Source organism: Arvicola amphibius, chromosome 9 (genome assembly GCF_903992535.2).
Source record: "Arvicola amphibius chromosome 9, mArvAmp1.2, whole genome shotgun sequence".
Taxonomy (NCBI): domain Eukaryota; kingdom Metazoa; phylum Chordata; class Mammalia; order Rodentia; family Cricetidae; genus Arvicola; species Arvicola amphibius.
In genome coordinates this window covers 39978970-39995552 of record NC_052055.2, presented here as the reverse complement: position 1 = coordinate 39995552, position 16583 = coordinate 39978970, and the positions used below count along the sequence as shown (strand labels likewise).

General features: G+C 47.4%; 1 protein-coding gene across 1 annotated transcript; it reads left to right on the top strand.

The window, feature by feature from the left end:
- The first annotated feature begins 2184 nt into the window (after positions 1-2184).
- LOC119823637 (apolipoprotein L3-like) lies at positions 2185-8972 on the top strand. The gene is made up of 4 exons (XM_042055730.1): positions 2185-2227; positions 3501-3662; positions 4505-4631; positions 8129-8972. Exons 1-4 carry the CDS (start codon positions 2185-2187, stop codon positions 8970-8972), a joined length of 1176 nt encoding a protein of 391 aa, XP_041911664.1.
- Positions 8973-16583: the final 7611 nt, after the last annotated feature.

The following is a 16583-nucleotide window of genomic DNA, read 5'->3' as shown; positions in this document are numbered from 1 at the left end:
CTGCACCAATGGGAATAAGGATTTATTAAGGGATAGAGGATGACTAAGGGGTTCTGGCTCATGTGGTCTTTGTTGACTATGCTATGTCAGGCCCTGTGAAGAAACTGAGGCGTAGCAGATAGTGACCTGTCTAGGGTACATTAATGGAGGCTGAACAGGTGGGTGAGAGGCTACACTCCTTGTCGTCAGCTGCCCTTTGCCTAGCCTGTGGGGACAGAGGAGGAAGCCAAGGCTCTCCTGAGTGTGCAGGTGTGGACAGGATCCAGGAAAGGGACTGAGAGTGGGCTCAGTGCAGAATCCCCAGGACCATCCCACCCTGATAGACGGAGCTAGGATTGGCTGCCCTGCTGAACCCCATCAGGCTGCTCTCCACCTGTGGGTGCTGGGAGGCTGTGCAGTGGCACGGGAGACACTGGTTCCTCAGATGGCAAAAGTGTGGAGAGAAGGTGGAGGACCAGTGTGGTGAGAAGTCAGGGAAGGTTCTCCAGAGGGAGGTGCAGACTGGCCCCGCCATGTAGGCGAGGTGAAGACGGTCACAAATGGCACAGACTTTATAAGTCATTGAAAGAATACAGTGTGTTATCCTTCAGGAAGCCTTAGAGTAGCCAGGGTTCAGAATGTATGAGCCCCCGCCACCTCCAGCTGTCACTGCACATGCCCTCACTCTCCCTGCAGCTGTCACTGCACGTGCCCTCACTCTCCCTGCAGCTGTCACTGCATGCACCCTCACACTCCCTGCAGCTGTCACTGCATGCACCCTCACTCTCCCTGCAGCTGTCACCGCACGTGCCTTCACTCTCCCTGCAGCTGGGAGCTGATCACTGCTCCTCTGCTGCCTGACATGCAATCTGAGCACACTCCCTCACTTTCCCCATCTCTGAAGGGAATATGAGCACAAGAGAACGTGAAGTTGTGCACATGAACTGTTAGCTCGTCCACTTGTGACATTAGGGGTTGCACTCAGGGCCTCATTCACATTGAGGGGCTTTCCACCACAGAGCTGCAGCCCCAGACTCGGGACCGTTTGTTCTTTGAGCTATGGTCTCTATAAGAAGCCTCAGCTGGCCTCAAACTGTCAGCATCCACCCTCCCTCAGCCTCTCCAGTGCTGAGGTTACCTCATGCAGTCAGATCTGCTGTTTCAGGCTACTGTACACTAGTAGTCTAAGGAGAATGCCCACCCTCCCGTGTGGATGTGGGTTATCACACATTATTTATCAAACAATGAGCCTTAAGTTATTAAAAAGTTAAATGTTGACCCTGTGATCCAATTATTTTGTTTCTAGAAGTATTTAACAGGAAATAACCCCCAGTGCAGAAGATTTTTCAAGAGAATATTCATTTGCTGCTGTTCACAAGACGATTAAGAAACTAGGGCTGAACATTTGGGGAGGGAGCAGAGGGCTGGATGTGCCAGAGCAGGGACAGAGACAGGGTCTAACAGGACTCTAGCCCTGGTGGGATACAGATTCCTGCAGCACAAGGAAGGTGTGAACTTTAGGAGAACACTGTGGCACCCATGAATTTAACCCCTGTCACAGGGCACAGGCCCTGATGTGGGTGAGAAGCCCCTCACAGTCACACAGGGACAGGAGGAGGTGCTGCTGTGTGCCTTAGAGAGTGGAGAGTCATATCTAAAAGATAGGGTGCCATCAGGACATCTTGGAGTCAAGTTTCTGCCCTAGCATTACTGCGAAATTTGGGAGTTCAAAGTTACAACGTTCAAACTTACAACGGGACTCACAGGCGTCCTCATCTCATGGAGGATTTGGTTCCCTGATGAAGTGTGTATGAGGAGCCCTCTGCATCACAATATATATATATATATATATATATATATATATATATATATATATTTCATATTGTTTTCCTTCAAAGCTATGTCCCTAGCTGGCAACAATCTCCATGGACAATATAGGGCATGAGAGCTCTGATATGGCGAGGGTGAGGGGAGAGGGTAGATCAGATGACTGACATCTCTGTAAGCAGCAGTGCAGGGCCCACCAGAGGAGACACTCTGGCTGCCAGTTGTTTGGTCCTTTACCCCCACTCTGGTGGAAGCACTGGGCCTCTGTCCCCTCGACCTGACTTCCCTCAGCTGTCCCAATGGCACCTTACAGTTGTTTGTCTCCTCCCTCCAGCCTGGACACGTGAAGAGCTGTGAGGAGAACCTATCTGAAGTCCCATGGCTGGTGCTGAGGACCCAGACGCCCTCACAGCTCTGTCAGGTAGCTAAGTTCCACTCTCTGACTGCCTTCAGATCCCAAAGGTTCCAAAATAGGAGGAAATGCCACATCTTTTACTTGTCCAAATCAGGTGCTTATGGTCTTAGTGGTCCACCTATGTGTGGTGATTGTGTATATGAGTGTGCTGCCTGTTCTTACTAAAAGATATCCCCGGAGGCTCATGGATTTGAACACTTGGTCTCCAGCTGGCGTTGCCATTTGGGGAGGTTATGGAACTCACAGGCCATAGAGCTTTTCTGGAGAACATTCATCCCTGTGTGTGGATCTTTAGAGTTTATAGCTCAGCTGACTGCGGTATGCAAGCTTTAATCCCAGTACTAGGGAGTCCAAGGTAGGTGGGTCTCTGTGAGTTGATGCCAGATTGCTCTACACAGTGAGTCCCAGGCTGGCCAGTGCTACATAGTGAGACCCTGTCTCGAAAATAAAATAAAATATAGCTAAATAAAATAGAGTTCATAACCTTGCCCCTTCCAGTACATTCTATGATTCTTAGTGCAGTAGAGACGTGATCTCCCCATTTCCAGCACCTGCTTCTGTCCCTTCACCGCCACTCTGGACATCTAACCCTGTGGAGCTGGAGGCCAAATGGATCTTCATTAATGTGCTCCTGTGGTGGTGTTTATGATGACTGCAGAGAAGCCATTATCCAGCTGGTCTCACCGGAGAGTGGGTTCTTATGTGAAGAACCTGACTCTGTGTGTGTGTGTGTGTGTGTGTGTGTGTGTGGTAGAGAGAGTGTGTATGTGTGTGGAGTATATATAGTAAATATTGGCTGCGTATGCATAAAAAGAGAGTGGGAGACAGGAATATACATGCAAGGAATGAGAGAGACTTCTAACTATGGACTAGAAATGAACTGAATACTGTAAGCAGAGCCCCAGGGGTCCGTGTGGCAGGACCCTGGAAGGCAGTCCTGCTGAGAACAGTGCAGAAGGGTACAGACTGGCTCATGCAGTTTCAGAGAGACGCAAGGACTTTTTTGGCAACTGGGCTAGAGGTCGTGTTTTCTGTCCATATTCTGAGAACTTACAAAAGACTAAATTAAAAAGTAATGGACTAATTATTTGGTTGGGGAAAAGCTCAATAGAGCATAACACGGAGTCTCTAGAACGACTATTAATAGTGACTCTGTGCAGGTCTACAGTAAAATGGGGCAGTAGGAAATGACAATGTCTGACGCTTTGCACTGGAGACCAAAGGACACTAGGAATCTCAATGCCACAGAATGGCTGTGAGGGGTTGGGGACATAAACAGGAGGCTCCTGCTCTGCAGTGGACCAGTGGGAGGGGGCAGTGGTGACAGGACCCCAACCGGCTGAACTCCAGCTTGTAGCTTTCTTGCTCCTGGAAAGACATTGTTTTGATGAAAAAAAGCTGCAGTCTGGTGTGGTTTATTGTGACAAGGGTCCATCCCAAGGTGACAGTCAAACCTGGTGTGCTGTGTATGGACACTGTGTGTGGAGCCATGAGATGTGCAGGAGTTAAGTGCTCACGGATGCTTTCTCCATGGTGTCAGAGCGCCCCAAGTCAGGAAACAACCTGAGCCCTTCCCATATTCAGTAGACACTGATGTTGATTCCATATTGTTTACAATACTACTATTGACACAACGTGCAAATGGAGAACCCACGAGTGGCTTGAAAGTCGCATTTGAAGGCGCTGGTGCCACAGTGTTTGACCTGTCAGAGGCTCGTGGTAGATGTAACAAGGGACTTCAACAAAAGGTCTGTGAGTCCCCTCAGCCATAGAAGCCCATGTCCATGATGAACATATGGCAATTTGGTCCAAATAAGCACCCTCATCCTGGTGTGCAGAGGGAGCAGGGTCACTACATTTGCACATGGTGTCTGATCCGTATGTGTAGAGAAGGGTCCAAGTTAAGAAATAGATGGAGGGGGAGGTGGACACAGAGAGACACATGTGTACATATGATAGATAATAAAATGATGGGCAGATGATAGAGAGTGGACCTCTGGTATCTCACTGTCATAAGGACACCAGTCCCACTGTCTCCATATTCATGGCATAATTTTGTCATCATTACTTTACTTCCTTAAATGTTCAGTCTCCAAAAACAGTTGCTGGGCCAAGGGCTTTTACATATGGCTTTGAGAGACATAATTGAACCACCAACCCTGGAGACCCCATTAGGACCCATGGGCAAATGCTCAGGAACATGGCGTCTGGCCACCTCCTGCTTCTTGCCGTTTAACCTCTTCCATGCTGTCTTCTAACCTCATTCTTTTTCTTGGTAAATAGAGGCAGGACGCATTGTGAAAGAAGTCACTGATTTTCTCACAAAAGCACTCAGCAGAGAGGATCTGGAGCACCTGATAACTGAAGATGGAGCCTGGAAGGCGTTTGTGGAGGCAGCAGCGTTGTCAAGGTTACCTGCGTGGTGCACCCAGCACTGCCCACCACATCATGAGGATGAGGCTTTCCTGGGCAGGCATACCCACTCTAGGCAGTCCCAGGGGTGGGGATGTGGACATTTCTTCTCAGCAATCCAGGAGGAATGTTTCCACTATTTTATCCTTGGTGGACATCACCTCAGGTTGACTGAAGATGTTGCTCAAGGTGCCGGGACCGTTTCTGCCATCTACTAGTTCTGTGACCTTGGCAAGTTAGTTAGAACTTCCTGAGTGTCATCACCATGAGACTGCAGTGTGAGAAAATAAGATCATGTGTGTGCAGCTCTCCGCATGTGACCAGTACACAGTGGGTGCCCCTGAAAGTTATCACTGAGGGCTACTTTAGAAATGAGAAGAGACCAGGGCCAGGAGTCTCCTGTAGGACTGAGGAATCACGAACTTATTGTGAGACAAGTGAGAAAAATCTAGACATGATCAGCCATGTCCCCAGGTTCTGTCTCGGTCACTTTCCTCCCACCTGAGGAGCTGTGACAACAGCAGGGTCCTCTGTGAACTGAGGAGGCCGAGAGCCCACACAGAGCTGCACAGAGCTGGGTTGACCCTGACTGTCCCTACTGAGATCTGGAGCCCAGCTGTGTTCACTAGAAAGGGGAATTCAGGCTGATAGGACGTGGTGGTGACAGCCTGGGATGAGCAGCAGGTCAGGGACGGGAAATCAAGTGCTAGCACCTTCCCAAAGCCCAGAGAGACCATGACCAGGGTCTCAGCCAGGGTTCAGGAGAGACTGTGAGTGACCCTAGAATGGAGGTGTAGGTAGAAGATGAGGACGGCAGGGCTGGAAGGATGGAGGAATTGGAGGCACAGAGAAGAGGATGGTCAAGGTAAGAGAAGGGACATTTGTCCCCTCCTCTGGCTTCATCTTCATGGATGTGCAGACCTGTACCCAGGTGCGCCCTCCACACACTGTCTTTGCTTAAGAGTTCCCAGGTGTTCTTTGCGACTTGTTTCTGTTCTACATGGTGCTCCCTGAAAATGAGGAAGGACATGTGGCTAGAGATAGCTTCAAAATTCAGTGTGGTTGGAGGATGATTCATGTAAATCTTAGAATCTATGGGGACCCCTATGTCACCATAGTAGAGAAAAGTGCTTCTTTTATTTCCTTGTCCAAATTCAAGGGCTATCTGGCCTACTGCTTACTGCTCTCTAGGCTCCTTGCATCTTTGCACACGGTGTTGCTGTGTTCAAATGTGATGCTGATACCAGCTGTGGTGTCTGTTAGTCTGGTGACCTCTGTCTGCAGGACCCTGAACTAGACCTGCCAGGTGGTGAGTCAGGACTGAGTGAGGGGTGGGAGTCAGGGTGGAATCAGGGTTAGTGGCAACAGATCTGTCTCAGTCACCTGGAGCTTGCACTGATCTTGTGAGCTCCAACAAATGGAGGGAAAGGGCTTTGGGCATCTGAGGGTTTGTTTGAAGTTTAATTTTAAATTCTCAGAAATAGTTAAATGACAAAGTCTGAGAAAAGAGTACCAGTAAGTCTTCTATTTTGTTTTTGTTTTGTTTTGTTTTTCAAGACAGGGTTTCTCTGTAGCTTTGGAGCCTATCCTGGAGCTAGCTCTTGTAGATTAGGCTGGCCTCGAACTAAGAGATCCACCTCCCTCTGCCTCCCAAGTGCTGGGATTAAAGGTGTGTTTCACCACAGTCCGGTGAACCTTCTTTTTATATTTGACACCAGCTGTTGATGAAGGACTACTTTAAAGCAACCAGGATTGAGAATTTTTAAGAACAATCATAGAACTCACATATAAGACAGTTGCCACATAGTAACAGTAGACCAAGAAGCACAAAGGGTTAAAAATGAGCCAATGGAAACATCCACCAGATTGAAATGAGAGAGATTCAGGCTCCAAGTTTCTTCTCCTTAGGACATATTGTTGTCCTGCATTGAGTGAGTGACAAATTACATGACTACTGCACACCAGGAAATCACATGACTACTGCACACCAGGAAATCACATGACTACTGCACACCAGGAAATCGCATGACCTCTGCACAACAGGAAATCGCATGACCACTGCACACCAGGAAATCACATGACCACTGCACAACAGGAAATCACATGACCACTGCACACCAGGAAGCTCACCCTAGGAAAGAATCTTCATCCTGAAGCAGGTTCAAGAATCCAGGAGGACACTGCTCAGGACTGTTGTCCTAGGGGAACAGAGGTGGAGCCACTCTGTACACACAGGGAGCTGGGGACTTACAGACACCTGTCAGGAGGGCAGGACCACAGATCCCTCACAGGAACACTAACAACAGATCAATTCAGTGACACAGGCCTCATGGGAATCTTCCTAAAGTCAGTACTTTGGCCTCCAGGTCCACTGCAGGTCAGAAATGGCACCAAGGTTCCCACCACACCTCCTATCTTTCAGGTTGAGCATTTTTATGGGAAAATCTTGGGAACAGATCCTGCATTTCCCCACTTTGAGTTATTTGCAGATATTAGGTGAAGTTTCTTACACATAGGACCCGAACCTCCTCAAATGCTGACACTGTGTACAGGAGATGGGGGGGGTTATGCAAAGCTTCTAAAGCATTTGTGCTGTCACTGCGTACTGTCCCATGAGGACAGATGTGGAGCTTTGGACTGCTCAGGTTTGGAATCCTTTCAGATTGATGAATCCACTCTTGGCATGCACGGTTTATGTATGGTCCATTGCAGAGCTCCCCAGGCAAGCACAGGCATTCCTGCAGGCTGAGTTCTGCACGGGCTGAAGATGACTTCCCAGCTGCTGGTAGCGGAAAGGAGCCTCCTGGGAAATGTGAATCCTTCGCAGCACAGACAGTTCTCTGAGCTCTAATCCCACGTCCCTGTGCTCGTCTACAGGGCTCCCACAGATAGTGATGACATTAACGTTGAGTGGAGACAGTTCATCAAGCATCTTTTACTAAGGTGACTTCCCAACAGCTGAGGACAGAGAAGAGACTCTTGGGAAACACACAGTTGTCTGAGTTAAAGAGTATTTGCTCTAACCCCATGTCCCTGTGGTCATCTACGGGGTTCCCACAGGTAGTGATGACATTGGCCCTGAGTGGAGGGAGGCATCTTTTTTTTTTTTTTTTTTTTTTTTTGGTTTTTCGAGACAGGGTTTCTCTGTAGCTTTGAAGCCTATCCTGGAACTAGCTCTTGTAGACCAGGCTGGTCTCGAACTCACAGAGATCCACCTGCCTCTGCCTCCCGAGTGCTGGGATTAAAGGCGTGCGCCACCACCACCCAGCTGGAGGGAGGCATCTTATCAAGCGTCTCTCACTACGGTGTCTTGACTCTACACACAGACGCCTATGGTCGTGTATGAGGTACCAAATGTTCATGGCAGACCACAAAATTGGGTATCTGTAAAATTATTGCCCATTGGGTTTGTAGTATAGAAGTGAGGTTTGTACAAGCTTTTAGCTTCAAAAAATAACTGTTTTCTTCATGCACTTGACCTCTTTTCCGTCACAGCGAGCAGGAAGCTGCCCTGCGTAATGTTCTGGAGAAGCATTTAGCCCAGAAGCCCGCGGATGAAAATGATGAACCTCAAAAGAGGCAGCAGAAAGAGAATTTTCTGAAAGAATTTCCTGGGTTGAAAAAGAAACTTGAAGAACACATCAGGAAGCTCCGAGACCTGGCTGACCATCTTGACCAGGTGCACAGGGGATGCACCATCTCCAATGTGGTGTCCGGCTCCACGGGCATCGCCTCTGCACTCCTTTGTTTAGGCGTGGGATCCATTACAGGAGGGGCTAGTCTGCTGCTCTCAGCAGCTTCCTTGGGGCTGGCAGCCACTATAACCAGTCTCGCCACCACCGTTGTGGAAGAGTCAAGCCGCTTGTCAGATGAAAGTGAAGCCAGTCGCCTGGTTGGAGCCAGCATGAACATACTGAACAAGATTATGAAGATCCTGCCTATGATCACAGTCAAACTTGGTAATACAAGCTTGACTTTAGTCAGGACCTGGAAAACCTTCAAGGAGCAGATTGATGCCATCTGGACAGCCAAAGCCAGCTCTCACTTAGGAGTGAGGACCACAGGACGCATCCCTGACCAAGGCTCAAGGCACGTGGGGAAGACATTGCCCAGCCCTGCTCTCCCAGTGACCAGAGGAGCCAGGATTAGAACAGTAGGCTTTACCAGTATCATCCTTGCTTTGGATGTGTATCGCCTGGTGACTGACTCGATGGATTTGTACAATGGAACGCCAACACAGTCGGCTACAGCACTGCGGGACCTGGCTAACAAGCTGGAGGAGAAGCTGCAGAACTTTGAGCAGATCCACAAGGCTCTTCAGTCAGACCCGCCTCAGTGAACCCTCACACCGCAGTTAGCTTGAGGCATGCCGTTACAAGGGAAATAGCATGAGATCGAGTCTATGGAACTCAGTACTGAGACGTTTGTGTTTCTGTGGCCCAGCACAGCAAGGGCAATGCTGCTGGCTAGCGATTCATGGAGAAGAGAGGAACTGGAGTCTAAAAGAAGGGTGAGAGTGGCCTAAAGAGTGGGGAATGATACTGAGACACGGTGGGTGCGAACAGAGAAAGCTATGTAGGAACAAGCAATGAGAAAGCAGGAAACCTGAGGAGGGAGAAAGTCAGCGTGAGAGTTCTGGATATGGAGAAGCCACAACAGGTGACCACATTCCCTCTCCCGGAGAAGTATCCCTAAGACCTCTGGGCATCAGCAGGATCAACTCACCCTTGTGTCCTCCAGGCAGTGACCTCTGGATAGAGATAGTGATGGTGATGATGATGGGGATGAAGATGATGTTGAGGATGGTGGTGGTGACAGCAGAAAAGATGGAGTTCTTGAGAAGTAGTCAGCCCTCCAAGAGGACAGGGTCACCAGAGAGACCAACGACATCAAAGAGAATGTCTGTGTGTGTGATGTATCAGTGGTCGGTTCTGAGGGTAGATAGTCAAGGCAGATTTACATAAGAGGTCAAATAACTTATGATTTGGAGACAACACGTCTATGACAGGAGACTCAGCCTGTGACCCTCAGCTTCCTCTCTTACTGGAGGGAGGTGTGATGGCCAAGACAGTATCTCAGATGTTTATAGACTTGTGTTCAATAAATATTAACCTCCCAGTCTAGATAAATTGAGTATAGAGCAGTCAATTGCAACAGAAGAATGTGGCATGGGAGCAAAGAAAAGGGCAGGGTCAAGATAGCATACTGTTATTGTTGGTGGAGAGCTATGCTCACTGCCAAGCAGAGAGAAGATGGAAGCCTGGTGGGCTGCCACAGGGCTCAGAGGGAGGAGTTACGAATGGTAAGCAGGATACTGGTGACATTCATCAGAGTCAGAATGTGACTGCTCTGGCCTCAGCCAACAGCAATGATGCTAGGTATGTCTCTAACACTGACACCCTGCAGTCCTCGTGCAAAGCCCACATGCCACTGCAATGACAGGCCATGTAGGGGAGCAGGTTAGAGTTTCTCATGACCACTCTTGATGCTTAGATTCACATGGCTGTAGTCAGGCCAAGCTATTAACACATTGAGCCTGTCTAATGTTGGCCCATCAGTTTCTCTAGGCATTGGTCTCCTGATTTCCATTTGCCTTTGGGCAACAATCCCACGGCTCTGAAGTGTTGTGACTCAACTTAGGGACACTAGAATAAGAAACATATTCTCAGAACCTTTACAGGCTGAGGATTTCTCTTCTACTGATGATCTGGACTGGTTCAGAATGACTGTCAGCACGGCATGCAACTTCCTTTCCTATGCTTTGCAGTTCTTGGAGGTTTGTCTCTTGTGGTCCCTCAGATGTCCAGCTGATCTGAGCCATGCCCCTTCTCTAGGGTGTTGGCTATGATGGAGTGACCATGGTGGCCTGGCCCCCTTGTGCTGACACCTCCACCCTCCATATGGTAAAGCTAATAGTAACATGAAGCAGAATTAGAAGAGCGCCCATTGGATTGGGATCACAATCCCATCGGTTGACATTTCCTCTGGACCAGAGGCATTGGCAGAGTCTCCAACTCTGAAGAGGCAAATATTAGCATGACCTTCTTGGGGTATCACTGCTCAGGCTGAGCAATTCCCAAGAACTCTAGATGGCATGGGCTTTGTTTATGTCCCTGGAGTTAAAGATAGAGAGATGTGGGGGGTGTAGGATATCCCAAACCCTGCTGTAGAGTCTGTATCCCCATCCTGACTGATCAAGAGTTTATGAATGTTCCATCCCATTCCTCAGACTGATCAAGGGATCCCCATCATGGTTGGCCTGTGGCTCAGGGGACATTTACAAGGTCCTACATCTCATTGTGTTTTTCTGTCTCAAGCTAAAGCCATGCTGATGAAAGAGGAAGAATCAAGAGTAAGATTTTTTTTAATGGCAATAAACAGCTTTCTACCAAGGAGCATGCTCACACGAGTCTACTGTCAAAGGCTGCATCCGGGCTTCTCTCTTGGCTCAGGCTCTGAGTTGTGGCATGAAAGCTGACGGCTGATTCCTCACCCCAGTCTCCACATCTGCAAAATCATAGCACAGCCACATAGCACATGTGGTAATTACACACTAATCTGAAAACTGGGATAAGATTTGTATCAAAACTCCAAATGGTGAAATAAATGTGTTACAAACTGTAGTGTATGGGTCCTGAGTAGTCACCTGCTCTCCCTCCCTCAAGCTGTGAGGACATGGCCATCCAGCCACAGTGACATTTGTCTGCAATCAAATAGCCCCCAAAAGAACTGGCCCCTGGTGGCCAGTTCCTCTCAATCCCTTCTCCTGTGGCAAAGCAGAGATATCTCACAGCCTTCCAGCTGCAGGTCTCTGATAGAGCAGAAACCTTGCAGACTTCGATCCGCCCATCAAAGATGCCATGAGAGTAAGACCTGGTATAGTGGACCCTGCTATAGGGGATACTGGGAACTTCTGGGAGGAAGCAATACAGGAGGCTCTATGTAAATTACATATTCCAAGTGCCATGCTCACCAGCATCAGCAGACCACTGTCAGCACCATCCACTCCAGAACCCAGGACTGCATGAGGGATGAGGAGAGGCTGGAGAGCTAGGGGAGAGATGGGGCTGGTCAGAACCCAGGAGTTGTAGAGAGTGATCTCTAGAAGGTCCCTGATCCCAAAGTGGTAGATTGTATATCTTAAAAACCATGGAGTACATACAAACAACATGGGTGTATATAGAAGAATCTAGGAAGTCAGCCTGAGGTTGGTCCTGTGAGAGGGTGGACAAGGTGGGGCTCAGACCTGAGTCTGGGGTTTCACATGGATCTGAGCTGCTCAGATTAACTGTAAGACTGTTTGGCCAATGATTCAGACATATTTCTAGCTAGCTCTTGTATCTTAAATTAACCCATTTTTTATTCATCTGTGTATCACCATGAAGCTGTGGCTTACTGGTAAGGTTCTGGCATGGCATCTCTCTGTCTCCACCTACTCTCTCTATATATCTCTGTTCAGGTTTTCTGCCTGGCTATATTCTGCCCTGCCATAAGCCAAAGCAGCTTCTTATTAACCAATGATAATAAACCATATTCATAGCATACAGAGTGGAATCCCACATCATTTCCCCTTTTCTTTATAAATAACAAGGAAGGTCTTAACTTTAACAAAGTAAAATTACATATAATAAAACAATTATCAAGCAAGAATTACAATATTTCTTTGTGAGTCTAAAGGTTCATATCTAATTTATCTTTTATCATAACTAAGGAAAATTATAATGATCTAGTCTTCAACTCAGTCAAAGACCCCAGAAGGATATAATATTAAGTAAAAAGGAAGTGCATTGTAAGCAACTTTTAAAACTCTAGAATTCACAGAGACATCTCACTGCCTGAACAGACACCCAAAGTTCTTCTGTAACATTGGAGCACTCATCTTCAGCCTATAGGCCCATAGTATCTGGCAGATTTTCCATGAAGCAGGAAATTTGAAAGACTGTTTCACCTACATTGGCAGTCTGTCAGTCACTTTCTTTTGTGTACTGCAGAATATCTGGCAGACTTTTTCATGAAGAAGGAACCCTGAAGGACTGTCTCACCTTCTTTAGGCAAGTTCAGCAGTCATTTTTCTGTGAGTTCTGCATGGCCAGTTTATACAGCATACCACCAAGCAATCCAGACAAGAGCAGTTTCTTGCCCAAATGGCTAACCTGGTCACACTGAAGGCAAATTCCATAACAAGTTTCCTCAATACCCATAAACCTCTCTGAAGTAATTGATGCTGCCAGAAGCAGACATGTCTCACTGTTGAGAAAAGTCTAAGTTCTTAAAACATTTTAAATGCCATGTTCTGTAGGTCTTTGAAAAGTTTGAAGAATACCTATCCATCTGAAATATATCTCTGTACATCTAGAAAGCCTAACTAGCATGACTATAGTTTGACTCTTATAGATGACTATTAATCTGTATTTCTTAATTATACATTATACTTTTAAATGACTGCACAAACACAATACCTTAAACAAGAGCAGAAATATATATATACACAGTGTAACAAAATCAACCTTACATTTGTATCAATAGACAAAGATCCATACCAATACAAAGTATTCATTTCTGTATCATATCCCCCTTTAAATGAAAACAAACATTTATAAACAATAATTTTGGGAATTTTGGGTGTTGTTTTCTCCAAATTGCTTCCTGCTGTTTGTTGGATAAAGTATTTTTAGGGTTCAGAGAGACCTTTCAGAGGGTCTTGCTCCATCAAGTCACATTAGCCTAGAAGGAATCTGTAGGATCTCATCCTCTGTAGAAACTTAAGCAGAACTTCTTTTCCAAAGTAACATATCCTTATAATCAAATTTTGAAATCAAAATACCTTTAAAATATTTGTTAGTTTAGTTTAGCAGCCTGTACAATGAAATGTCTCCCTGTAGTTAGCTCATTCAAAGCCAGACATGGAAGAAGGAAGATGTGACCTGCCCCACTGAAAAAGGTACCAAGCCATGTGGCTAACATATACTAGAATAATGGGTTAATATAAGTTATAAGAGTTAATAAGGCCGGGCGGTGGTGGCACACGCCTTTAATCCCAGCACTCGGGAGGCAGAGGCAGGCGGATCTCTGTGAGTTCGAGACCAGCCTGGTCTACAAGAGCTAGTTCCAGGACAGGCTCCAAAGCCACAGAGAAACCCTGTCTCGAAAAACCAAAAAAAAAAAAAAAAGAGTTAATAAGAAGCCTTATTTAATGGGCCAATCAGTTTATGATTAATGTAGACCTCTGTGTGATTTCTTTGGGACTTAATGACTGCAGGAACCGGGCAGGACAGAAACCTCAGTCAACAATAAACCTTCATTGCTTGCTGCCCACTACAGAGAGAAGCTTCTCTGGCCAAGGGTGAGGCAATCACTGATCTATTAGTATAGATAGAAATATTCAGAAGACTGCTTGACAACATGTCCAATTCCAGCAAAGTCAACTGTAGTAGGTCCCCCCTTGTGTCTATGACATCCCAAGGCAAACACTTCCTTGCCGCTGTCTCGGTGGAGACCTCCAATTGCCGAGTCCCCCCCCCCCCCCCCGTGTCAGTGCTCTGTGCGCTATTACCCAATTACCGAGCTTCGGGCAAGGGACTGGAGGTTAGAAAACACAGACACACACAGACAGAGAGACAGCGACATGGGTCATCCTTGAATTCCCCAAGAATGCCCCCTTTATTGTGTTCAGGGGCAGATTATATAGATAGCCACGCCCCAGCCAAACCCACCAGAAACCACTCTCCTGCCATCAGGAACTCCTGAAGGTTTCGTGCTCAGAGCAGCTGTAGGCACTCAGATCAGGGGATTACAAGAAATTCAGGATCTGGGGTCTCACTGCTCCCAACACTCCCTGGCTCTTTAGCAGACTTATAGTTCTTGGCATGAGTTTCCACCTATGAAACAGGCCTTCCTCAAATCCATTGCTGGTTTCTCCCTTTAGCCACCGCTGCACCAATGTGTACACCCTCCCCTCCTCTGACTGCCACACTTCAGGTTCTTGACGCTGTTGCCTGGGAAGCTGCAGACGGTCCACCAGACCTGTGATTGGAGGGTGGGGGCTGTCAGTGTTCTGCTGCTATGAAGAGACACCTTGACCATGGCAACTCTTATAAAGAAAAGCATTTAATTGAGGCTTGTTTACAGTTTCAGAGGTTCGGTATGTTACTATCATGGTAGGGAGCATGACAGGGAGTAGGCAGACAGTGCTGGAGAAGGAGCTGAGACTTCTACATCTGGAATCGAATGTAGCAGGAAGAGAGAGCCACTGAGCCTCGAAGCCCACCCCAGTGACACACTACTTTCAACAAGACCACAATCCCAATGACACACCTCCTAATCCTTCTGAAGTAGTACAACTCCCTGATGACTATTCAAATGGCCTCTGCGGGCCATTCTTATTCAAACTACCACAGGGGCTATTCCAGTGAGACTGTCCAGTGGAGGCCACTGGCTCTTTATGTCTCTAAGATAATTTCTAAAACAAAATCAACAGCATCTATAAAGGCTCAGTGTCCTCAATGAGGCTCAAAGGGAAGGAACAAGGACGTTCATAACACAAGGAGTCACATCTGTGGCCTGGCCAGTGCCCAACAGTCATGTGTCTTGGGAAATAAAGGCAAGAACTCATTAACACCCTGAGTCTGAAGCAATATTCAAGTTGTCATTACAAAGCTGATCCTGTTAATTAGCAAAAATAATATAGACTTCGGCTCTTGGTATGTAACCATCAGCTCTCTTGGTACAAGCCAAGTGACCACCTCAGTATTGCATGAAGAAAACAGCAAGAAATGTGTTGGGGTGGCACCTAAGGTACCCTAAAGCAGCAGGAAGCTGGTGAAAAAACTTGGGAAATAAGGAGAAACCAAAACATGGAATCTAAGGCAGAGCACAGACACCCCATTACCACCTCCACCCCCTTTGGAGAAGGTCAGCTGCTGTCCCTGAGAATGTGTCCCAACACCACTGGGCATTTCCTCACTTGTTCTAGATTTGGGAGCCCATGTTGGAGCAGCCACTTACCCACTACAAATGGTTTAGGAGCCATGGGTACCAAAGTAGGGATGGGGAGGAAACATTTCATCTCTTTTTCTTCATGTCAGAAACATGGGCCCATCCTTCCCTCAGTGGCATTACGTGTTAGGGAAGTCACAGAGTGGGGATGGGGAGAGCAGAGCAGGGGTGAAGCAGCTCTGTCCTGTAAAGCAGACCCATCACACAGGGGCCCCAAGCAGCGGTGACAGGCAACTGTCAATCTTCAGTTTGCAAAACCTTGAGTTGAATGACTGAGCAGTGAGCACCTAGCTAAGACCATGAAGGCTGAGTTCAGATTTAAACACCTGGCTGTTGGTGTTTTCAGCCTTGCTCAGACGTGCTGGAGTTTTTACCCACACACAGGCTTTAGCAATCACTGGGAGAGCTGGGGAATGCCTGAAGGGGAGGACCCTGGAAAGTAGAGAGCATCTCCCACCCTCTCTACCTAAAGGGTTAGCTGCATTGTGTCCTGGATATCAGCGAAGAGTCTGGCTGGAGTCCAGCACTGCAGTGGGAGAAAGTCGGGGGGTTAGCAGCAAAGATATTAGGAGAAAGGAGGAGGCCAAAATGAGGTTAGAGTTAGAAAAGCCTTTTGTCCAATGTGAATGCTCTCTTGAATATCTCTACCACATAAAAGACCCTTTTTTGAGGTGGAGGGGGTGTGAGACAGGGTCTCGCTATGTAGCATTTTCTGTCTTGAAACTCATTATATGGACTACCGAAACAGATATCCATCCACCTGCCTCTGCCTCCAAAGTCCTTGGACTACAGACATGGGCTACTATGCCCGGCCCTAAGAAACTATACTCAAAGGAAGAGCATGCCTTTGTGACCACCAGGCCTCCGTCCTTCCCTGTTGTTACACACTGTGTGAAGATGCATTGCTATGACTGATGAAGTAAGAAACTAAATGGCCAGTAGCTAGAGAGGGCTC